Source organism: Osmia bicornis, chromosome 15 (assembly GCF_907164935.1).
Source record: "Osmia bicornis bicornis chromosome 15, iOsmBic2.1, whole genome shotgun sequence".
Lineage (NCBI taxonomy): Eukaryota > Metazoa > Arthropoda > Insecta > Hymenoptera > Megachilidae > Osmia > Osmia bicornis.
Genome location: NC_060230.1, coordinates 4,408,925 through 4,434,175, shown reverse-complemented (window position 1 = coordinate 4,434,175; position 25,251 = coordinate 4,408,925). Strand labels below are relative to the sequence as shown.

Here is a 25,251-nt window from a genome sequence, read left to right as displayed (position 1 = left end):
AAAGACGATTCCAATTACTCTTCGTCGCCGATAGAATCTTCACCTGTGAACAAACGTCGTCTTCAGCATTCACCCGCGGCTCTCGAGGCAGCCAGGATCAAACCCAGCGTCCATCAAGAGCACACGATATTCACGAAAGGTTTACACGACGGGACACGATGAAAGAGAAAAGGAAGATCGATTAAAAAATCATTTTTTCTCTACGGAAAACGTTTTATGACTGTTTGCCAGAATTTATCGACGCCCAAAAAAGAAGCACCGGGTTAGAAGGAAAGTGCTCTCGGTGGATCAAAAAAGCGTGCGTCGAGTTTGTTTTTTTCCAAGAACAGATGGCAAGCAGTATGGAAGAAGATCCTGTGAACCGTGTGAAAACAGGTGTACACGGAAAAACAGTATCGCGTACGATACTCTTGGAACATCGATCAAGAGGAGAGCTTAAATTCGTGCACAGATCTATAAATTCGGGTAATGAAATGACGCATGGTGCATGGGTCGAGTATGCTGGAAGACAATGCAAATTACGCGGCCACGATAACGAGAAAGTACTAATTTCAATGATTAGAAATACGCTGCGACGAGACGAGAGAGCGTGGGTGGTGGGGATCGTTGAATCTTGTATTTAGTAATCGAAGATCGTCTACCGGAGTGCAGTAGGATTTAAAACACCGTACAAAGCGCAGTGGTTATTTAGTAGCTGAACGTAAGTCGCTCTCTACATCTACCTTTATCAAAACAGTTTATCGCAGGCTTGTAAAGTTACGACTTGTAGATCACCAACACATATAACGTACGTTTGATGATGCAATTAAACGTACATTTAACTGTGTAGGATGTAGGTTGTGTTTAAAAAACGTATAAATTCGTACTGAAATGTATAGAATTGATTTTCGACATTTTCTAATGCAATTTTTAAACATCTAAAAAATTTCATGAATTAGAAACGGATTTCTGAATTTTTAAATTTAATACTCGAAGTATCTTAAATTGAACAGAAACATAATAATATTTTATAACATAGTGAATACTGAAATACATATACATATTTTACGATATTAAGATGTATATAAAATTAGAAATATTCAAATAAAAGTAAAAAGCCGTCGAACATCAGTTTGTTTTTCCTTCGTTTGAGCGCGCTAACGTCTGAAAGGTCTGATCGGTGAAGTTCGTAAAACTTCGTGAAACTTCGACTCCTCTCGGTAAGGTTCGGCTTCGCTCGAGTCAAGAGGCGCGCGTCTGGTCGGTTTGCGTGCATCGTCGATTCAGTTAACGAGCGTCCGCTTGTGAGTTACGATCGTTGTTGCGGTGTTGTTTTCTTCTCAGTACTTGATTATCGCTACTCTATCGATATCGTAGCATGTGCCCACCAGTTCAGAATCACGTATACGTTTACCTGCCGCACCACCAGCCCCATAATAAACTCGTCTCCTACGGCTACCGTTAGGGTTGCCACACCAGTGTCTGAACAACATTTCTCCACGATAATCAGCAACACCTACCGTGTTCACCGATAGAATTTCGCTCTTCGAAACAGGATCACCGATCAGGCTGTAGCTTAAACGTTCCGGTCTTCATTCGACGTGTACAGTGATAGCATGATTTTTTCTTGGATATTTTAGTGAAATTGTTCGCTCATTTTCTGAGTGAGTTCGCACGTGGTGAATGTAGTGTATATACACGCGCGTCACGTCGAGCCACATATTTACCATCCCGGTATTATTGGTGCTACATTTGAACGTAAACGGGGCACAGAAACAAGGAAGAAGGAACAGTTCGAAGCAGGCTAACGAAAAAAGAATCGATCGAGTGAACGGATCGGAACGGAAAGATCGGGGACAAGATACGAAATTGCGAGAGCTGCCGAACAGCAAAGAAAGAAAGAGATCGATAGTAGAAGGAGAAAGACAGCAATAGAAATCTCATTTCGCCGAGTAACTAGCCACGAGCAAGATGAGCTGCTGTACGAGTGCTCCGATTGTAACCCAGACCTGTGAGACTCTTTTGAGCAAATGCGAAATACCGATCATCGACCTCGCTCACATGGGTAAGTCCACTGTGTACATTGTTCGAAACTCTCTTCGCGTTATTACCATATATAATAATCAATTCTCCGTCGTGCGTTAATTACGATATACATAAAAAAAGAACAATCGCAAATTGCAACATATCGCAATCTAGGTCGTAGGTAAAACTTACGAAATTAATTGCAATGTAAAATCGACGTAACTCGAAATCAGCCGCGATCTTACGGCACGTGGCGATACTAGAGATGCATAGTTTTGTTTGACCGCTCTAATGACTAACCGTTTCACTCGATATCATGACTTCACGCGGAAAGTTCATGGTTACACTGATCGCTGAACGATCGAGTTTATACACGAAGAAAAGTGTGATTTTTTTCAATCCTTTTAACGTAACAGCTTTTTTTTGCAAGTGATTTAAACGCGAATATATCGTGAACTTTGTCTTCGTTGTAACGGTCAATTCTGTGCGTTGCTGAATTATTAGCGACGCTTTCTAAATATACTACACAGGGATCAAAAACCGTTAAGTCTTTCGAGTGGTATTTTTAAACGACGATTTTCTCACGTGTTGAACGGTGATCGTCGGGTAAGTTGGGTGTATAAGCTCGCTTTGAACAACTTGGGTATAAGGAATTTTAGAGATTCTGGGGGTGACGCTTTTACGGTTGCTTGGCAACCAGGCCAAGCAACTGGTCAGACAGACAAGCAAACCAGCAGCAGGAGCAGCAACAGCGTTTGCCGTTCACAGTCGGGGCGCCTACCTCAGGCCCGACGATCCGTTGAGGTCAGAGCCCGTCTCACAAAGAAGGGCCCCTCCCTTGGCGCCCTGTTTCCTTCGTACACGGTGTCTCCTTATTTATCTATCTATATTTTATCAAGAGATTCCTTACCTTACAACCGAATATTAAGTGTAAAAGAAATGAAATAATCTCGGGTGAGCCCTTAACTTTATTAGAATTTTGGAATTTTAGAACTTTAGAATTTAAGAATCTTAGATTGAAAAGCGTACTAGCAATGGTTATGGAAAAAATATAATTATCACTATAATGATTCATATTTTACGATAATCATATCAGTCGCGCCTGGTACTATCTCTGTAATTGATAATCAGTGAAAATAAACAGGGACAAGAATAAATGTCATACAGGTTACCATCATTTTTTTATATTAGAATGTTACTTAGCGTGTCTTTAGCGATTACTCATAATGCATAGACCTTCTAACAGATTTCGAATGCCGACTGATATTAGAACGAGGAACTTAGTATGTACTAGAGTCGTTGATTCTATTCGTCGCTAGTCAGGGTCATATGGATAAGTTACTGTTCGCGAAGGTTGGTAAACAGGAGCATGTCTACCGTATGTGCATACATATATGTATGCTCAACGACTCCAATGAAATATCTCGTGCTTCTTCATAGCCGTGACTGTGGTGGATAATGATTTAAGCGTTCGCTGTAGCAAACACCGTTGAGAATAATGGATTGGAGTGTACGGTGTAAACGAAAAGGCAGCCGCGTTTCAATCCACCAACTGAGATCATGAATACCATTTAACTGAACTGTTACAATAACTTCTGTAATGCCTATGTATGTATTAAGAGTTTGCGGCTACCCGAGTTGGGCACATTGTAATTCTACTAATTATCCTCCACTTTAATTGGAATTTGAACCCTTTAGGTATTGCAAATACATCAATTTCTATAATGTCCTGAGAAATTGATAGAATAATTTACTCCCACTATTAATATGTAGATCTTATGGTCTTTCATATTCGTTATTCAAATAATAAAGAGTGCCCAACTCTGCCTCACAAAATCTTCCTCTATCCTTTTCTTCGTTCAATCCGATTTGACCGATTCTTTCTTCTATATCCCCCCTATATACATACATATATTCCACGTCTGGGCGATAGGCCAACGACCAAACGAATCGCGTGCATATCCAACGCTGGCATCGAGCAACCGAGATACCCGTTTTAAATAGGGTTTCACATTCGAGATTACAATCAATACGGAAATATTACCACAATGGCAGCGTTTTTCATTGATTATGCAAATGATGACGGGTACGGTGAATTGAAGTTCTCAAGGGAACCTTCTTAGTCATCATCATTGATCTCTTTTGTGTCGTATGTGTATCATTTGACGTACTTTGGCACAATCGTGGTCAACTGCAACCACTTGTTGTATTCATTTTATGAAACATGTTCCAACGGAAACGTCGATCGAGGAGTAATTGTTGTTTAATTGCGCGAAACTTGTTCCTAACTTGAATCGCATTCGTGGAAAAATGTATGTATACGTCCCTGGACATAATTCTTTGACGAGCTTCAAACGTCACGACACCTTCCTTTATTATACTCGCCTCCTGATTTGTATTTTACTTTCATCGCTGGAAGATCCCTATAACTAACAGCCGTTACAACTAGCATCGGTAATCGCTTATCGCGGTCAACTTCCGACCTTCCTCGAAACGTTCTTTCCTGAGTAGCTTGGCGATTTCCTGAACGCTGTTTATCTATAGTTGCGTAATCAAAATATCTAGGCCTTTCCACTCCTTATTCCCAAGAAATAATAAACATTCCCAGGTAAATTAACTTACAAAGTATTTACTTTTTATCCAGTAACGTTATAGAATTTACCCTTCGAAGCCCGAAACTACATCCTTGAAAAGACCTCCTGTATCTTCAATGATAAATCATTCAATGGCCCCCTTTTGGCGCATACATTTACATACATTATGTCGAAACACGTATTCCTGTAAGAAGGATAGTCGACAGACATCGGAGAATTTCTTTTTAAAGTGTAACGTCACCTTTTGTAAGGATAATGTCAATCGAGCAACAAATTTGCTTAGCTCCGTTCACTTTTCACTCTACGGCGGTTCGTTCAACGGATTTAACCGTCGTTACTATCGCGAACGCGCACGCGCATGCGCATGCGCATGTGCAAAGGGCACGAGCATAGATGAGTGACACGAGTTTTTTTTTTTCGCCTGTGCATTTACACGTGCCTCCTGGACACGATGTGCAACGACACAGATAAACGGTTATGCACACCACCGAGAATAGATCTTTCAATGTGGATTCTTTCATTCGTTCGTTACGTGGAAACTTCATTAAAATTAATTGCCGAGCGCATCAGCGGTCTCTGAGAAAATGACTCCGTTTAATTGCGCATGCGCACCTCACCTACTTTGGTGATTCGGTTCCTTGCAATGCCACCCGTTAGTCTTTAGCGAGGATGCATTTATTCACCGACGATAATGTAATCTCGTGACTTTGCTTTGTAGATGTTTATTAATTCAGTTGATAGCGGGATGAGTAATTTTGAGGTTAAACAAATATCACCTGGGTACAAAAAATAAACATAAACATAGAAGTTCTTCTGCCTTTGAAAAAATTGACCAAAGAACATCGATACTTTTATTCGACATATAATTACAAGTATTTTATTTCAGATTTTCTCCCGGGAATTCTCCTTTGTCCATTAAGTTGATGTTGCATTTTTAATAGAGACCCTGGTTAATTGACGATTCTTGTTTCACAAAGGTTTAACAACGTTGCTATTGCACCGAAACAAGTCCAGTGAGCGTTTAATTGTTCCACGCCAATCATCACTAAAGAATTCGGTCGATAGAGCTCGCGTCCGTAACGGGAAAAACAGCGTGATACGTGTTTCAAAACGTTTCCACAATAGCATCGCCACGCTACACGTGTTCCTAAATATTCCAACCATTGCTTTGCTTCCTTTATCATATTTGAATTCTCATAAATCTCCTTGACGGAACGATGTAAAATTTTTCATGTACTTTTGCCTTACCACCTATGTTAAAGATAACAATAACATGGATGATTCACTGGTCGTTTCTCAACGAGATTTCTTCCCTTTTCTTTTTCCTCGTAACATTCTCCAGTTAGATTACAAACATTAAAGCGTCTCAGAGAAGTGGAATGCACGAGGAGATCGAGCCGAGAGATCGGTCGGCATCCGTAGGCAGCAAATTGCAAAATTCGTGCTTGCGCAAGTACCGTTTGCAATGGTGGCGACGTGGATGACGTTGGCGACTAGGATCGTGCGAATCTTTTTTTCTAGATTCTTGCTCGAAAGAAATTCCATTTATGTCGGTGTAATTCATATCCTGTATTTGTTAATCCTAGAAAACATATAGCTTATTATTTATAGTCCTTTGAAGCTGTTGGAAGGATTACTAGAACCTGATTTGTATTAGAATTTAACCAAAGAGGTAGATTACTTTATAGATTACTTTACCCAAGTCCTTTGCCTGAAAAATTTAGAATATTTAAAAAATGTCCATTTGAAATTAAATACTAATAACTGAACTATTCGAATATTTGCAGTGAAAATTTTATTCCTAAGTCATTAGTCAGTGACTGATAATTCATAATGACCCACCTTTCTAAAAATATTCCATATATTTGAATAGTTCAGCTAATAAAGTTTAAAACAAGAAAGTAGTAAATTGAGGAAAAGAATGACACACAATTTCCAAGAACATAGAACAAGGTAAAAAAGTATTGAGGGGTAATGGTAATCGCTAAGTTTTCCCGTGTTCTTATGTAAGTTTAAGCAGAAACGATAATTATTTCAATGATATTCAAGTTACTGAATGTTGTTAATGGAAAAATTGAATTTTTCTGAGAAGGCGACAACTATTTCATTATTTTTCGTAATTATGGACAGATAATTATCAAAGATACCAATCGCACAATTAATGCTAACAGAATGTTTAAGCAGCTTATGACTCATAGAATTACAATACTCTCGGTGCATCAGCCTTTTGACACACTAGAATGAGTTCTTCAAATACTTTTTAAAAATATGTTCTTGTGTAACAAGTGGTTTCCTAACGACTGACGGTGGTAAACTTTCAATATTCGCGACGGTTCTGAAAGTGTTCTAGAGCCGAATGTTTGTCGTACAAACGATAGCGCACCATTTGCAAATATTTTAACAAATGTCGGTGAAACACGACGTTAACTTTATACGATAAACAATCACGTGTTCCATCTGATGACTCGTACCACTCGATGATAGTCAGAATTATATTGAATTAATGTTTCAATAAAATTTCACTCAATTTAACTCTGAATCATTTCGAAAACATTGAAGTATTAAAAAATGTGTAATTATGATAACGCCATTAAAATCCTGGCCTATTTACACCGCACAGACGTTGCGAAACTAAATGGTATCAAATTCGTCAGATCTGCAATAAAAAATGTTGTTAAATAAATATAATTGGATAGCAATTAAAAAATTGCGTCGTAAAATATTTATTTTTACATTCCTGTTAATCACAATTGCATTTCCATTGCATCGATTACTTAAATGTTTATAAACATTCAATTTTATTATGTACAATAATATTCCACTTGAGGATGGTACTTTTGGTGACGTTGATCTTGCAAAACAGATAGAAAGTGGAGCTGTAATACTTAAAAAGAACTTTCTCTTATCACTCACATCCTCAAGTTGGACATTTTATTTGGTTTCTGAAATCAAAAGATGTATTATAATTGTACGTTATGGTGTAAGTATTTAGTTAAGTATCGAGCAGAGTAGAACATTTATTTTTTATTTTATCAACCTAGTTAATTTTAAGTTAGCAATAAATAAAAAATTATTTAAAGCGTTTATTAAATATGAAAAGAATTATTTTCATAGTCAAATGAACATACTATTCGATAACGTCAAAGTATGACAATGAATGTCGAGTCATCACCATCATCATCTGTATTGTTGAAATATTCAAGATGGCCGAACGCGATGCGCGCGAGGAAATGGTTCTTTCAAAAAGATACGTATATCCGTTCCAGTGGTCGTGTCACGTGTCATTCGCACAATGTACGATAATAACGTTCCGAAGAAGCTACAGGATAAAAATTTCAAAATGTCGTGTCTATTCAATTGTAAAACGCAATTATTGATAAAAGACAAATTCATATGTTATAGATTGGATTCTAGAGACTAACTCGAACGCTGTTTAAACATTAGCGAATAAACGATTTAGATAGTAATCTCTGAGTTCACTTTCGTCGTTCTGAGCATTAGGTAGAACAGACATTTATGTTACCTGGAAAGCTAGGTCGTGCGGTTATCAGAATTCAACTGAAAGCGATTCATTCTGCTTCCTATTCCGATATCGTTCGTGTTCCATTATCGTGGTTGAATAAGAGAAGATGTAACACGATTGCGCTTAGGAGAAAGCTCACATTCATTTAACATTTTGTTTATTTATTTACGATAACTGAAAGATATGCTGCACCATTACCGGTATAAGTATTATTACTTTTGAATTCTTCAAGTTAGAATATCATTGTAAATAACTAGATTCAAAATTAGACCTAGGTTATACCTTCTCTGTCTAGGGCTCCCTAAGATTCAGGGCCCCCATAAGACTAAGTCTAAGAATGCAAGAAGAGTAATGTATACTTGAATATTAATCGATGTAAATGCAAATCTAAATTAGTTATACAAGCTTTAATGTTAATTTTATAAATTTTATTTGAGCTACTTTTTTTATGTCATACATATACATATGTGAAGGGATGGGACACGAAGTGGAAAAAACCTTAGGCTCCTTTGAATCTGTATCCCAAATGAACTTCAAAGAATCAAACGAACCGCGTTTCAGACAGGAAGTCTTCAAATCAGTCTTCAATTGAATACTCGTTTCGCTGATTATTCGATCATCAGAATGTGTCGTTTGAATCCCTCCTTCTAGTATAACGATCTCTTTTACGTAAAGTGTTTACCAAATGCGTCCAAACGAAAGTAAAGCGAAACTACAGCGAAAGAAACATAAAATTTATTACACACTAAAGAAACAGGATTTTGTATTCGTTGAAAGGTGGAACTGGCGAAGCGTTTGTTTTCACGCGGTGGTCGCGTATACCGTTATCGTCTGTCGCGATCGCATTTTATCGTCGTCGCTCCATCGATACCTTTTTTCGCCTTTACTCTACTGCTGCGAAACGATCGAATCCATCTACAAAATTGAACGCGATTTTTTTGCACGCTATGACTACGAAATATTTCTAAGAATACGAGTATTTTATTCTTTTCCGCTGATTCAAAGCTTTCTCAGGAATAAACAGCGCCACCATGCGTGTTAACGGCAAAACATTCAAATGTTCGATGTTTTGCCGGAGTCGATGATTTATCAAACATATTTCGCAAATCGATATAAATATTTTATATTTTAACGACATACTTTATCCGTATTGTGTATCCGGTGCTGTCGAAATCGACGATTACTTACATATTGTTCGCCGTCTTTAATGCGCAGTATAAACATATATTTTGCAAAACAAATCGCAGATTGGACGTTAATCTAACCGATTCACGGAAATGTATTCGCAGGTATCGTTCCTACGTGATGGCTAATAATCTCACGTATATTTTTAACGTCCTCGTATTTCTTGAGGGATTAAATGCTTAACGATAAAATCGTAGTATTGTCATACTTTACGTGCTGGAATGCAAAAGTAATATTTCAGATTCGATAAATTGTAATAAAAATCATAATATCAGCGCTTGGTAATCATTTAATCTTTTAACTTGAGATTCATAACGTTCTCACTCGATTCATCGATCGAGTATCGACTTAAAACAGTTTCTAGGGTGTACACACAACCAGGAGAAAATTTTCGCTAGTTTCTCCTGGTACCGACAGTCTCACCGATACTTTCGCTCAGTGTATAACGATAGAGTATACTGTTACTAAGGATGCCTTTTAATATTGTAATCATCCAAAGAAATAGGAGAATCCATTCAAGCGACTTGAATTGATAGAACCGCACTATCCGCATCATTTCTTTTTATCGCTGAAGCAGATTCTTGATGTGTATGTGTTTCCTTTATGAACACTAAAATGCAGTACGCTATAATTAAACATTATTTGCTGCCGTAGGAAGTTTCTGTTATTTTATTGCTAAGGTTTTGATTTCAAATAAGCGGTTTGGAAGATATCGTGGCCACCGCAATTGATCTCGAGAAAAGGGCGTTCTACGAGAAGAGCTGTATTTCCCTCATTATTTAACATTTTACTTTTAAATAAATCTTAAAACAACCTTAAAACATGTATTTTTCGATGGTATATTTCACTTCATAGTAAATATTTATTAGGACGGCAAAAAAAAATCTTGAAAATTACCCGATCCTAACTAGGCGTAACCCCTTAACGACGCTTCATTTTTTGCCGCGCTGGTATCGCCGTTTACACGTGAACAAAGAGTGTAGCAGGTAATCAGGGTAAGTGGGGAAACTTAAAAACGTCCCGTGATATGTTTGCAATGGATTTCCATCGGTTGATTTACTATACCACGATCACGCGGTATTCGAAATGGTGGAGGGAACGATTTACGACGACATGTGACAAAAGACCTTCGCCTTCGCCTTTGTCGCCGTCGTCGTCGGTAATCTTTGCAGAAAACGTTGCCATTCGCGAGGTGTTTGTACATTTTCATGGCATTGTTAATTGATCCACGATAGTCAGGCTTATTTTCCAGATTAAGATTGTTTTGCAATTCAGGGCTCTGCAAATCTGCTGCTTGAAAGATTGATCGGTTTTCTTTCTTGATAACTGTCACCAAAAGAGTATTAAAATGTTTCTATCATACTTTATTTAAGGAAACAATGGAAAGAAATATTAATTCAATTAGCAGCCTCATTATTTGAATGGATCTGAAATCATGTTCCTAATTTTACTGGGAATGGAAATGGAACAAGTTTGTTGAAATTCTCTTCTCTTTTTTCCTGAACAAATTAGCTCATACATAGATTCATTATTTACTTATTAGACAACTTAATTAACAGTTGCATTTTAAGGTAACACAAAGATCCTTCGTTTCATTGTTCTACGTTCACCTTCGCCTTCCATCAGTATTCATCAATCAACCAGGAAACTTCCTGTATTCAGTCCTTTTACAAATTAATAATAATTGTAAATGATTTTACAAATTACTCTTCATGGCCATTTAAAAGTAATAATTTTTATAGAAAAATACTTCATGGTGGTAGATCAATCGTATATTCAAAAAACAGAGAGAGACATTTAATCATAGAAAGTGAAGCAACATCAAAAGCAAAGGGAACCAAACACACGAAGCGTGTTGCGATGATAGAAATCAAGAGCCTCGCTTCCGGTCCTTTTGTTCCTTTCTACGATCTCCCCTTTGCGAGTGTATGGAAACCAGGTTCCTCGTCTACTATCCATTAAATTCGAAACAATTATTTATTTCCACGGGTCGTTTGTCCCGTTACATCAAACGCTATTCGAAATTGTGTAAATTCGATCTGTTGTAACCGGAACTACCTGGTTCAAATCAATTAGCATCTCGTCATGTTTGTCCAACTATTTCACGGAAGCCAACGTGCTACCTTGCTGCTAACATTTTCCAAGGATCCTGTGAATCACTTCGCGTGCAAATTTTTCGTGATTATCCTCGAACTGCTCTATTTAGAATTAGATTTCGCGATTAGATTTCTTCGATTGTACAGCGGTTGCTGGTTAATCGTGACCGCGATCTATGAATTGTGTCCAAGATTATGTGGATTAAAATTAAGACTTCAAATTGTTAAGGAAAGATTTTTGATTTATAACTTTTGAGATAATAGTCCATAGTTTAGAAAATGAAAAATGATTTGAAATATAATTTTAATGAATTTGGAACTGTAAAGAAAGTTAGAGTCGCTGAAAAGTATAATAGTTTGAACTTAATGATTTGTAAAAGTAATTTCACTATATTTGTCATGATGTACTAAATTGGAAATACATATTTATAGAACCACTTATGTTTTCACAAAAACTTAAAAGTATGGTCGAGAGGACATATGGTGTAAAGATAACACCAAACACCTTTGATATCTATAAAAATCGATTATAGAATGTGTCCTTACTGAAATTATCTTGCTCTTTTTTTATAAATAATACGCATTAAGAATTATCAATGATAATGTTTCATTAATTATGATAAATCCCTGGAGATGAAAAATTGCTTTCAAACATAAATCCATGGATTTAAGTTAAGAAATTAAATCTACTTTCTTTACAGATAACCGATAAAACTTTGATAAAAGGTGTCGATTAAAACTGTATAACGTTTAATCATTCAATCTTTTTAATGCAACGAAACACAAGAATTTCTAGATACCGTGATAATTAAAAGAAAAAAAATTCCGTCACTTAGAAGACTCTTACGATAAAATTTCTCAAGACTTAGTTCTTTCTGGTTTCGACTTTTGTAGAATTGGCCTGATGCCCTGGCGATATTAGCGATCTTTTCGAGGACATAGAAACGCAAAGAGGAAATGCCCTCTCTCGTTCTCTCTTTGCCGATCTTTGCTCTGTTCTCATTCTTTCTTTGTCCCTCGAGCGTCGAGACGTCACAGAAATAGCGAGCTAAATAGGAAATACACAAGTTGGGACATTTTGGAGCATGAGTTCACTTTATACAGGGTGATACTGATGCTAATCAAGAAACTTGCAAACCGTTTTGATTAACTTCGTTAAAGACCACATTTTTTTCAATAATTTTAATTACAAATCCTCTGAAAAGATAATCTCTATGCAAAAGTGCAACACACTTGAAACTTATTCAAAACGGTACCAGTTTCAACTCGTTCAGAGAAGCAAGCGTTCTCGTTTTTCGCCAGATCCTGATAAGAGAAACGGTATCACAGAGATCTTGTTACAACGCCACGCGGCGACACGATTGCTTTCTCGGGACTTCTTCGTGAGAACGTGATTTCGCCATGCGACACGAGTGATCGCTAAAAAATCCACGGAATGATCACGTTTCTTTTTTTTTCCGTGTAAAACATTTACATCCGTGAGATTCGATGAAAAATACCGAATCTAACTTAAGTCACGTAGGCTACGTAGAAATCCTTTATCTCTTGATCGTTCTTTTCTCTCACTCTATCCGTCTTCTTATTCCAGGGACTGCGAGATGTCCTCAGAAGGGTGTCGTGAAACAAGTGGCTTCGAAGCTGGTAAGGGCGCTGTCCGAGAAAGGACTGGCCTTGCTCGTCAACCATGGCATTCCGGAATGCAAGGTACGCATTTTTATCGATACACGTCCGATATAATCATCGTATCCAAGAGCAAGTCGCAAAAACATGTAATTTCATCAAAAGGAAAAAATAATTTTATAATTTGACCACTCGACTCTGCGGGATAATACGAGCTATCCGAATCAAATTTCGAACACTTGATAGAAACATTTCCACTCTACTCTAATTACAGCTACTTGATACAGTTTCACTCAACGAATTTCATTCGACACCGTTATTTCGGCTAGTTTCACGCAAAGTTCAATCAACTTGCTGTATTAATTTATTACAGAAAAATATATCGAACGTCAGTACTGGAAAATGTCAAGTTTGATAGGTATCTTTTACTCGTTAGAGATTATAATTAAATGGCAATCTAAGTACCGTGCGTCGCCGACTCTCCGGACGGATCCTTGGTACCTAAAGGGAAGCATAGGTAAAGGTGACTTCAGTGAAAAAGGGTTAATATCAAAGCTTAACTAAAATTATAAATAAAAGATACTGATGGAACTTGATATTTGTTACCAATATTCTTAGATTATTTTCAATAATTATACCCGTTAAAGTAGAAATAAATAGATTTCCTCATCTTACACGCACTATGAGCTCTTACCTTGTAACGAACCACGCGTCCTCGGTTATGTTACAAAATTACTGACTCGCGTAGAACCAGAATTAAAGGAGTCAAGGCGAAAATACGAGTTGAAGGAAAAGCGGAATTTGCGAGTCCGCGCGGCGATACGAATCGTTAAAAGAATCGTTAACTAGACTGATTTGCTGCGTCCTCGTCGTGACGGATTGTACAATGAATAATTGTAAAGGGTTCGATGATAAAAGCTTATGAATCTCGCGATGACCTTGCCGACTGAAGAAGACCTCCTGTCGAGGCAATGGTGAACATTATCACTGCCGGTTTGTTACATTTTCCCGAGATAATTCATTCGAGAATTATGACGCGTGCTCTACTATAAATACGTTCATTTATTTATCGTGTATCTTCACGCTACTACGAGTATAATGCGTTAATTCACTTAGTACATACTTATACACATTACGTTTACGCTATTCTTTCAGTGACCGATATCCAACAAGGGGTTAACATACCGAAGAACGTCAATGACTTCCTTTACCGAAGACTTCCTGTTCTTATCAGTGGTCATTTTAGTCAGACAATTTTGACTAATTGTCTTGTATACTATTTTTCTTGTCAACCCTTTCATAATTACTCAGGGTGCCCCAGGAATAACGAGTGCCACCTGGATGCAACTGAAAATTGTAGCTACTCTGAAACTTGAAATTTTTCAAAATCTTCCATAATTTTCAAACACTCTAAACTTTAATTTTAGATAATAAAACTCTTTGCTTCCTGTTAATTCCCTACATAGAAGAATATAATTCGTTAGTGTTATTTAGCTTATATAGATAATGCTTGCAAATTAATGATATAAACTCTTTGAACGTCTATAACTATCTCCCCCAAAATATCTGCAAGTGCAAATTCATCCAGACATCGCAGACGCGTCTCTTTTTTATCTTATCTATACAATCTATATAAAAATATATATGAAAAGCTGTTTGACAAACTCATCCACAAGTGAATAGAATCTTACAGACTTTAAAGCAGGCACGTTAAGAAACGAATGTGTTCTTAGAATTACACTCGTTACGGTCAGAAATTATTGGTTCTACCTTTGTAATGACTTTTTTTTATCAAACATTGCGTAAGAGGTATATTACAACATCGATAATAGCTAGGAAGCCAGCATTCATTATTTCACAAGCTTCGCTACGTTGTCTATTACCTCTCTAGTGTCTCTCCTCTTATACTCTCCCTCTCATATACTGATTTTCAATGATCGTGCAGTTTACATTGACGTCATGATATTTCGTTATCAACCGTGTATGTACATAAGCTCACAGATGCTTCAATTGGTCTGAACGAACCTATCGTTTTTAATTACCTTCAGCTTCAATCAAATTAAGAATTATTGGAGGAGGAGGAGGAAGAGAAGGAGAGACAAGATTTTTGTCTAAGACCAAGTTCTTTAGAAGTATCAATTTTTATTTATTATTTCACATAATAAGAACATTATTCTATTTTTTATATTTCCTAATCTATAGTAAGATGTAGAAGAGGGTACCCTGGCCTCTATTTATAAAGAAAATTTTTTAAATTACAAAACTTTGTGAATACGTAAGAAATGTTCTTCCGATTAGAATATAATTCTCGTTTGCTACCTATTTCCAATTTAAGAAAATGAATCTATGACGCACCATATGTGTCTTACGTTATCTATTCAATGCAACTGATGACGTATGTACACATATGCCTCTTAATATCAGTAATAAAACAGCTGTCGCAGAGATAAAATCATATAAGAAGTAAAGATAATGAAGAAAAAAGATGTACAAAAATTAACAAATTATATCTACCGAAGTAAGCTTGTCGATTATAAAAACCATGATATATAAATTTTTTCTAAAATTCTTGCTCCTAGAAAATAAAAAGGCTTCAAATTGTAAGTCAAACGTAGGTCGTTTTTTTCTTTTGTTCAATTTTACAACTCACTAACTAAAGTGGCTCTTATCACTACGATGACAAATTTAACGTCACCTGTTATCAGGAACTCGAGGATGTCACTTGCCAAGGTGACATATTTCCAATACCGAGTAAAATCGTTAATTACATAAAGGTACATTCGGTCAGGTGCAATGTTGGAATATTTTATGCAAGAATCGCTGAGTACAGAAAGAATGCTTGAAAGAAAAATATAAAATTTAATTATCTTGATTATGATAATTTGAAATGAAATTATGGCTTTTTAAATCCTTTTCAAATATTATTGCAAACATCTTTTATGTCTGCTTACAGATGAAAGCCGCGTACAGAGCTTTCGATTCCTTTTGCGAGCTACCAGAAGAAGTTCGGGACAAATACGAGCGGGCTTCGTCGGGCAATCACGGATACGTGAAACCAGGACCATCCCAGTAAGATTTAACATTTGTGATCCGTGATCACGTTTGAATATTTCTCATCAAGTTTTTCGAATTTTGTACAGATATACCGATGAGAAAGAAGCTCGTCATGTTTTCAATGTGACCGGATGCGGGGGTACTCTTCCGGACGAGGAGGTGTCCGGCTTCAGATCAGCGGTCGATGAACTTGCTCGTGATTTCAAGCAACTATCCGCCATGCTTTTAACCGTAAAGACATTTCTTCTTTATTAATCGACATTGATACGAAAAACCAATGAGCCATTTTTAACTATCTTTTAATGTAAAAACAATTACTCTGATGCAAGAGTCAGTCTTGTGTTTGATCATTTGGTTACTTCTAAATCAATTAATAAGATTTCTTAATTATTTGACGATAGATAAAGAACATCAGGAACGTGTAGAATTATCTGGCTCTTGAATCAAATACTCTTTACGCTACTTAGAAAAATTCAATTGTTAAATTTAGAGCAAATATTCCATTGAATTGAACAGATTGATTCATAAGTAATTCCTTTGTTAGTTTCGTATTCTTTCTGTATTTCTAAAGTTAAATCATTGCGCTTAAGTGAACACTACTTAAACAACGATTTGAAAGCTCATGGACAGATCGTTTATTAAAAAATGTGAGTTGCTTTCACTGTGAGTAACCCTACAAACCAATCTGTCCGAGGGTCGAACTAACGCGATTGGTTTCTTCGGTTGCTTTACAGCCATCAGTAGGTACTATAAAGTAAAAATAGGGGCCAATGTATGTGATGTATGCCTTGTAGGCTCTGGCCGTGGGCCTAGAGCAATCCCATGATTTCCTGCTCTCGAAGCATTCACACATGCTGGGACCTGGTAACAAGACGACCCTCCGTCTGCTTTACTATCCACCTCTCGGTGCACCAGTACCAGGATTGGCTCGTTGTGGCGCGCATTGCGATTACGGCACTTTCACTTTGTTGGCACAAGTATGTAGACGCAGCAAGCTTGACAAATGATAAAACTTGTATTAAAGTATAACAATGATAAAGCAATCACTGCTGTCATATGAGATAAATTTTTCTAATCAATTCTATTCAATGAAATTTATTAAATAGTAAACTTCATAAGAGAACAGATTGTCTATGAAATATTACCATTATTTTTAGGATTGCGAAGGTGGTCTGGAAATACAAACTCCATACGGAGAACGATGGGGAAGAGTCGGTCATCTTCCTGGTGCTATTTTGGTGAATACTGGTGATATTTTAGCGAATTGGACCAACAATCAACTTCCAGCATTAAGACACCGTGTTGTTGTACCGGAACTCTGTGGCCGGGGTCGCCATTCCATTGCATTCTTCGTACATCCGGACGACAATATCCCCATCGAGCCTTTGGATACAAAAATTGCAATGGCTAATCAAGAATCAGCACCGTGTCGTTTACAAAAAAAAAAAACGCGGCGTTCTGAACGCATACCATCATCTTCAACGTCGTCTTCGTGAAACTTACGCCTCTTAACAAAGGCGATTGTATTTTTATATTTTTAAATCAGGATATCAAGGCTGCAGATAAAAAAAAAACTTGTAATTTTTAACTTCATAACAATGATAGATATAAAAATTTGATTTCTGAAAATGAAACATTTTTAAATTAATACAATCAATCATTAACAATGATATGATGATTCGTATATTCGTTTAAATCAATAAAATGTAAAGACCACAGTACTGCATCACAAAGGTAATAATAAAGAAATTTGTACTTACACTTTGTAAACATGCATTTTATGCAAATAACTTAATTACCCGTTGATAGAAGGAAGACAAGATATTTTTATTTTTTTTATTTTTATTTTATGTTGTGTGAATATATTAGTTTATTACTTTTTAAATGCAAGTATACCACTAGCATAAAGTATGGCACCGCCTATTGATAAGAACAGTGAAATTCTCTAAATACTGAAAAATAAAAGTCATCTGATTTTAATAAAAATATCATTTGGATTAGATGGTCCCATACTTTTGGCCAGCAGTGTATATAGACTTAAAATCCAGGATCCCAGTCAACTGTTTGACGCTGAGTTTGTAGTTTGTAACATACAATGGTGTCTCCGGGTTGGAATTGTATAGTTGGATCTTCAAATCTCAGACCACATTCGAGATTAGTTCCTATCGAAGATACTTCATCTTTTAAATGCCTCATTGATGTTAATTTTCCTACAACAAAATATTCAGTTGTTATTTATTATTAACATACATAAGCCTGTATGATATATTTACCTTTGTAAATAATTTCATTGTTTCTGATTACATTATACAATTCAGATTTTAAAAGAACACCTTTAACACACCGACAACCCGCAACCAATACTTTTTTCTTTCCCTCTTTGATTTCGAATTTTTGTTGTACCTTTGCTTCACCTATATTTAAAACAATAAAAGGTAAACAAATGTTTTTCACAACTTTACATACAACATTTAGTTTGTTACGTTGTAGGTACCTATGACTTCTTCAACCTCAACTTCAGGTAATATACTATTGATTTCTTCTTTGAGGTTGTCAAAAAGCTTATACACAACGTTATAAAATCGAAGAGATACACCTTTTTGCTTAATTTCATTTTCCAATTTCTTATGTATATTTACATTAAAACCATAAATAATTGCTAAACAAAATACATAATTTAAAATAATTTCTAACAATGCAACAATATTTGTTTTAAATATTATATTACCATTAAATGTTTCTGCTAATTGTACGTCTGTCTCTGTAATAGGGCCTACGCCGTAATGAACAACATTTAAACGACAGGTTTTATCGAATTGATAAGTATCTAAAATATCCAATAATGCTTCAACACTCCCTGATACATCTCCCTTGATAATGACGTTAATTGTAGGTAAATCATCCTCCTCTTTTCTCTTCTCTTTTTCTTTGTTTTTTTCATGTTGTTTTTGCTGTAACTTTCTTAATGCTGATCTGTCCGTTCCAAACAACCATTTTACTTTTAAAAATTGCTTATATTCCTGTAATTATCGAAACATTTGTAATATAAATTATTTTTTATAATTCGACATTTGTTGATATTACCTTCAGGTGTTCTTCTTCTTTCTTTTCAGCCATTATTTTATGTTCCATAGCTAACGCTTGATTTTGTTGATGTTCTCTATGCTTGAGAATATTATGCACAACTCTCTCATTTTCCACTTCTAATATTTCATCCCCTACATCAGGTAACGCTCTCCAACCAATGATCTGTACCGCTTCTGATGGTTTGGCTTCCAAAGTTGGACGGCCAGAATCATTAAACATAGCTCTCACTTTTGCCCATGCTAATCCCGACACTTAAAAAAACCAAAATCAACTTGATAGCTTATTTGTTTAATAACAATTTATATTATTTATACGCATTATTCTTTACCTAAAAGACATCCCTTTTTCAAAGTGCCGCGCTGAATTAAAGCTGTAACTAATTTTCCGCGGCCAACGTCATTAGTACATTCAATGATAACACCTTCAACTAATCCTGTTGGATCTCCTCTTAAATTCATAATTTCAGCTTGTAACACTATTGCTTCTGTTAACTCTTCAAGATTAATTCCTTTTAAAGCAGATATTTTAATACACTGAACATCACCACCAAGTTCCTCAACTATTATACCATGCTTTGCAAGCTCGTTTTGTGTATCTTTCTAAAACAAAAATTATAGATTTAAAAATTGACCGAACTTAGTTACGAGCTCGATATTAAAAATAAATAATTATTATTTAAAAGAACATTACAATATTAGCATTAGGTTTGTCAATTTTATTGATAGCTACAATAATAGGAACATTGGCATCTTTTGCCATTTCTATACTTTGCAAAGTTTGATCCTTAACACCATCATCAGCTGCTACTACTAGTACCACAATATCTGTTACATGTGCCCCTCTATATCTCATAGAACTAAAAGCAGCATGTCCTGGAGTATCCAAAAATGTAACTTGTTCCCCAGATTTTAAGGTCACTATAATTAAATCATTGTTAAATTTACTTTATTCGCTATCATTTCATTTGGTATTTACTACTACTACTCACCATTAAAAGCACCTATATGTTGAGTAATTCCACCAAATTCTGATTTTACAACATCTGTATGTCTTAATGCATCCAGCAGAGTAGTTTTACCATGATCAACGTGTCCCATAACTGTCACAATAGGTGGTCTTTTTACTAGCTGACTTTCATCAGGTGGAAGCCTAGGTAAAATTTAAAATATTTCATAGAATTATATTAATATTGTATCATTATTTTTAAAAAGTAGTTTTACATTACCGTTTAACATCCTCATATGTTGATTGTTTCTTTACCTTTCCTGGTGCTATAACTTTTGCTCTTGCACCACACGCTTTAATTACTTCAACTGCTAAAGGCACTGTTAAAACAGTATTCTCATCGAAATGCATATTTTTGTGCTTAATCCAAAGGCAGTCTATAATATCATTAATAGCCTTTTTAGAAGAGTTTGCTAATTCTGTAATAGTCATATTATCCCATATTTCAACTGTTGGTAAAATTCGTCTTTTAGGCTCTTCAACAGGTACGGTAGGATCTTTCAAAATCTGTTCTTTCAATAATGTTTTAATATCCTAAAAATAATTCAATATTTTAGTTCTTGTTTAAATGTACATTTAATAAATGTATATGTAAATATATCTATATAAACCTTTTGTTCTTTATAACCTCTTTTCTTTAATAAGATGGATGAAGTACGATAACATTGGTAATGTGCTTGTGATAAACAAAAAGTCTGTAAAATGTTATTTATACTTTGTTCTCTCCATATAGTATCCATCAAAAATTGTCTTGGCAAACTGTAAACATATAAAGTAACTTAAATTAAACTTCAACTTACATTTATGAAAGAAGGTTAAATATATTATATAATATATATTTTAGGTAACATCATAAGTAACATATACTCCATAATGAAGTTATTAAAATATGATATGAAAACATGTGTAATACAAAGTTACAATATATAAAAACCTACCAAAATTGAATATAAGATCTAGCCATAGAAGCTACCATGTTGATCCCGGTATATACTTAAATACATACATATACATATATACATATGTATACTCATATAATATAATTATTCGTTCAACGAGAGATCATACCTATCATACAATGAGTTTTCGTTGGTTCTGCCCATGTTAGCTCTGATCGGTTCAAACATGCCTCGTATGCGCAAGTGCTTTGTGGCACCAAGCATGCATATCCAGTGGCTTTTTATTTAGTATACCCTTGCACATAATCTCTTCTTTCCTTTATTCATATATTTTTTGTCCACCGTGTATATGATCACAAAGCTAAAAGTAAGCGTAGAGGGAACCCCCGAGCTGCGCAAAACAGGTGTGGTCTTTCGTTGAACGAATAATAGTGACTGTCCTATTTTATAATTAAGGTTAATAATTATAGAGAAGCTTTTTTGAATTATTTAATACAGCAATGTGTCAAAAAATGTTTTTCTATCCATGATGCTTCGTTAAATGATGTATTATAGTAAATTATGTCATATCATGAATGTATCGTAGTTCATCGTTGAGCACCACTGGTTTTTAAAGAGAAACAAGAAGAGTCGAATACGTTCCGCTCCTTTTTGTCTTATTTCTCAAATCACGCATATCATCAATACGACAAAACCGGCGATCTTAAAATAGGTTATTTTCAACTTAATATAAATATTCTGTGTGATCGGATTCATATTTTCACAGCGGTCTCATTTGATTTGCGATGGAAGAGTTGATGAAAAATTTGTCTAAAATAAGGATACCCCAAAAGAACGATAAAATATACAAAGATGAGTGTGTTTATTCTTTCGATAATCCGGTAAGATGTCAGGACGATTTTATAATTACAGATAAAAGTATCCTATAATAATAATAATTTTCATTATTTCATTTTAAGGATTCTTCTACTGGCCTGTATGTTAATCTCACCACATTTCTTGGATTTGGTCAGGATCATGTAGAGCATTATTATCAGTTAACAAATAATCCTGTATTTCTACACATTAAACGAAGAAGAAAAGAAGTATGTTATTCATAGAATATGATTATATTAAAAAATATTGCGTAGAACATACAACAACACAATTGTGTTTTTAGATCCCCTCTGAAAATGAAGGAGATGGACCTGAAAAGAAAATTACAAGATTAGCAATAGGAACAGCTGATGGTTTTACACCAGATATACAAAAATATACTTACCATGAAACTTACCAAATTATTATTTTACCAAATTTCACATCAATACCTTATCCAACAGATGACTTACCACAAGAAGTAAGTTTCATATAACAGTAGATTGAAGAATAACAATGATGAATAAATTTTATGTAATTTTTACAGGTAGAGCTTTCGATCAAAGGTGTATTAGAAGCTGAAGCTGCAACAAAAGCAGCTGAAGTAAATGCATTGTCTGGAACTTGGGATGGAGAAATAAGAGCAGTTTCAAAGTGAGGTTAAAAATTGAAATAGTAATACAAAATATTCATATCATCATTTTATCCGTTTGTTTTATTTTTAGACACGCGGCAAATCTTAAGCAGTTAGATACTGGAAAAAAGATACCTCCGAGTGGATGGAAATGCGAGAAATGTGATTTGACCCAGAATCTGTGGCTCAATCTAACTGATGGCAGTATTCTTTGTGGACGTAAATTTTATGATGGAACTGGAGGAAATGATCATGCTGTTGAACATTATTGTGCTACTGGTTATCCTTTAGCTGTGAAGTTAGGGACTATAACTAAAGAAGGGAAGGGGGATGTATTTTCATACGACGAAGATGATATAGTGGAGGATCCATATCTGGTATCTCATTTAGCTCATTGGGGTATTAATATTGGTCAAATGGAGAAATCTGATAAATCTATGGTGGAGCTTGAATTAGATCTTAATCAAAGATTTGGTGAATGGGTTGCACTGCAAGAGGCTGCAAGCAAGTTAACACCTTTGTATGGACCTGAATACACAGGACTTGCCAACTTAGGAAATTCTTGCTATTTAAATAGTGTTATGCAAATGTTATTTGTGATTCCAGATTTCATTAAAAGGTTCGAATTTAACACTTATATTTCACTCTGTTCTGCATACACATAGCACGTGATAATTTGAAATAAATTTCAGATTTGTAGATAATGCACCGTCAATATTTCAGCAAAGTTACATCGATCCAGCAAATGATTTTAACGTTCAAATGTAAGTTACAAAAAGAATTGCATCTAAAGAACGTTAAGATACGAATGATTGCTATTACAGGGCTAAACTTGGAATTGGTTTACTGTCTGGTAAATACTCAATACCACCAAGTACAAATAATGAAAATGAATCGCGTCAAGGTATTCCTCCGCGGATGTTTAAAACGTTAGTTTGCCGTGAACATCCTGGATTTTCTACAACCGGACAGCAGGATGCACAAGAATTCTTTCTCCACCTTATAAATGTTATCGATGTAATTAAGTTTGAAATTTTATATTAAAAATAGTTCTTCCTTTCGTATAAAATTATGATACTAATATTAGGAAATTAATCACATAGCGTCACAGTCGCCACCAGGCAAATCCGACCGAATGTTTCAAATTTAAAGTGGAAGAAAGGCATCAATGCAGTCGTTCTAATAAGGTAAAATACACTTATCGTCCGGAATACTTACTGCCACTGTCAATACCTGTAGAGGCTGCAACAAACAAGGTAAATTATATAACTGTTCGATTATAAAATATGTTTGAGCATTATATATTATATCTATTTTAATATATAGGAGGAAGTTGAAGCTTACGAGAAAGCAAAGAAAGAAGCTGAGGCAAAAGGACAGAAATTAGATTCGAATGCATTTGTCAGACCACGTATAAAGCTTTCGTCTTGCTTACAAGCGTTTATTCGGTCTGAAATAGTAGAACAATTTTACAGTTCAGCACTGAACGAGAAAACTACTGCACAAAAGTAAGTTATGATTCATACGGTAAACGTTACACGTAATAAATAAATGTATTTTTTTCATAGAACAACTAGACTCGCTTCTTTTCCGGATTATTTATTAATCCACTTGAAAAAATTCATGGTGACACGAGAAGAAACCTGGATACCTGTTAAATTAGATGTAGCAGTTGAAATGCCGGATATATTGGATTTAAGTTCTCTTCGTGGTTTTGGTTTACAACCAACAGAAGAATTACTGCCAGAAACAGATGGTTCTGAACCTTCTCCGCCAGTTTACGATACCGTGATATTGAATCAGTTAATAGATATGGGATTTCCACCGGAAGCTTGCAAAAGGGCCCTATACTTTACGGTGAATAGTAATTTAGAAGCAGCTACTAATTGGCTGATGGAACACATTATGGATTCCGATTTTGCGGAGCCGTTTGTACCACCTGGAGTTGACGCAAAATCAGGTAACTTAACATTGGTTTAAATTTATTGATAAATACGAGAAATAAGATTATTGGATTGATCTTAGGAAAAGAAAGATTTAAGCCGAATGAAGAGGCACTCGCGATGGTAATGGGAATGGGTTTCACAAGAGAACAAGCAACAAAAGCTCTTAAAGCAACTGACAACAATTTAGAACGTGCAGCAGACTGGATTTTTAGTCATCAAGCTGAGTTAGATAATTTAGAAGTTGAAGATGAATCAGTCCATTCCGAAGAGGCATTCAGAGATGGAAATCACCGTACGATGTTTCTTTTTTCAATCATGTTTATCTGTTATTTTTGAAATTTTGTATTTAATTCTTTTGTGTTATGTTCTAGTATATAAATTATTGGGATTTATATCTCACATGGGAACGTCCACAATGGTAGGACATTATGTATGTCATCTTTTAAAAGAAGGCCGATGGGTAATATACAATGATGACAAGGTATGTGTCGTAAGTGTAAAGAATTTTATGCCTTTAGAAAAGATTTATATGTATTATTTATTATAGGTTGCGTTATCTGAAAATCCACCAAAAGAATTAGGATACATATATCTATATCAACGCATTGATTAGATCACCCTATTATTTTGTATAAAAAATGTATTCTATTATACTTTAACAATAAAAAGTACAAGAAAAGCATTTTAACTTTTTAGCTTGCAGTGAAATGTATATAATAAACTCGGTGTTATTTCTGTTTATCATTCTA

The 25,251-nt window shown here is 35.3% G+C and overlaps 3 protein-coding genes across 4 annotated transcripts; 2 read left to right on the top strand and 1 right to left on the bottom strand.

Annotated features, from left to right (window-relative positions):
* The first annotated feature begins 1,248 nt into the window (after positions 1 to 1,248).
* Positions 1,249 to 17,846, top strand: LOC114878509 (UPF0676 protein C1494.01). Its single transcript, XM_029192410.2, is given in 7 exon segments — positions 1,249 to 2,044; positions 12,991 to 13,106; positions 15,976 to 16,091; positions 16,163 to 16,307; positions 16,871 to 17,053; positions 17,234 to 17,515; positions 17,517 to 17,846. Coding segments are annotated over 7 exon segments (1,008 nt in total). The 5' UTR covers positions 1,249 to 1,950; the 3' UTR covers positions 17,589 to 17,846.
* Positions 17,847 to 17,898: 52 nt separating this feature from the next.
* On the bottom strand, positions 17,899 to 21,282 carry LOC114878508 (translation initiation factor IF-2, mitochondrial). Its single transcript, XM_029192409.2, has 11 exons — positions 21,107 to 21,282; positions 20,780 to 20,927; positions 20,389 to 20,702; positions 20,152 to 20,312; positions 19,854 to 20,080; positions 19,492 to 19,762; positions 19,161 to 19,414; positions 18,805 to 19,096; positions 18,571 to 18,735; positions 18,350 to 18,490; positions 17,899 to 18,286 (listed from the first exon to the last, which is right to left on the bottom strand). Exons 1-11 carry the CDS (start codon positions 21,142 to 21,144, stop codon positions 18,114 to 18,116), a joined length of 2,184 nt encoding a protein of 727 aa, XP_029048242.1. The 5' UTR covers positions 21,145 to 21,282; the 3' UTR covers positions 17,899 to 18,113.
* A 99-nt stretch (positions 21,283 to 21,381) lies between these two features.
* LOC114878507 (ubiquitin carboxyl-terminal hydrolase 5) lies at positions 21,382 to 25,184 on the top strand. 2 transcript variants are annotated; one of them, XM_029192408.2, is made up of 14 exons: positions 21,382 to 21,471; positions 21,834 to 21,948; positions 22,027 to 22,152; positions 22,227 to 22,403; positions 22,470 to 22,576; positions 22,648 to 23,175; positions 23,249 to 23,320; positions 23,381 to 23,573; positions 23,660 to 23,812; positions 23,883 to 24,064; positions 24,125 to 24,516; positions 24,582 to 24,794; positions 24,874 to 24,983; positions 25,050 to 25,184. In XM_029192408.2, exons 2-14 carry the CDS (start codon positions 21,853 to 21,855, stop codon positions 25,113 to 25,115), a joined length of 2,415 nt encoding a protein of 804 aa, XP_029048241.1. In that variant the 5' UTR covers positions 21,382 to 21,471; positions 21,834 to 21,852; the 3' UTR covers positions 25,116 to 25,184. The 2 variants fall into 2 exon arrangements, with proteins under 2 accessions (XP_029048241.1, XP_029048240.1); XM_029192407.2 differs by having other exon boundaries at positions 21,453 to 21,523.
* Positions 25,185 to 25,251: the final 67 nt, after the last annotated feature.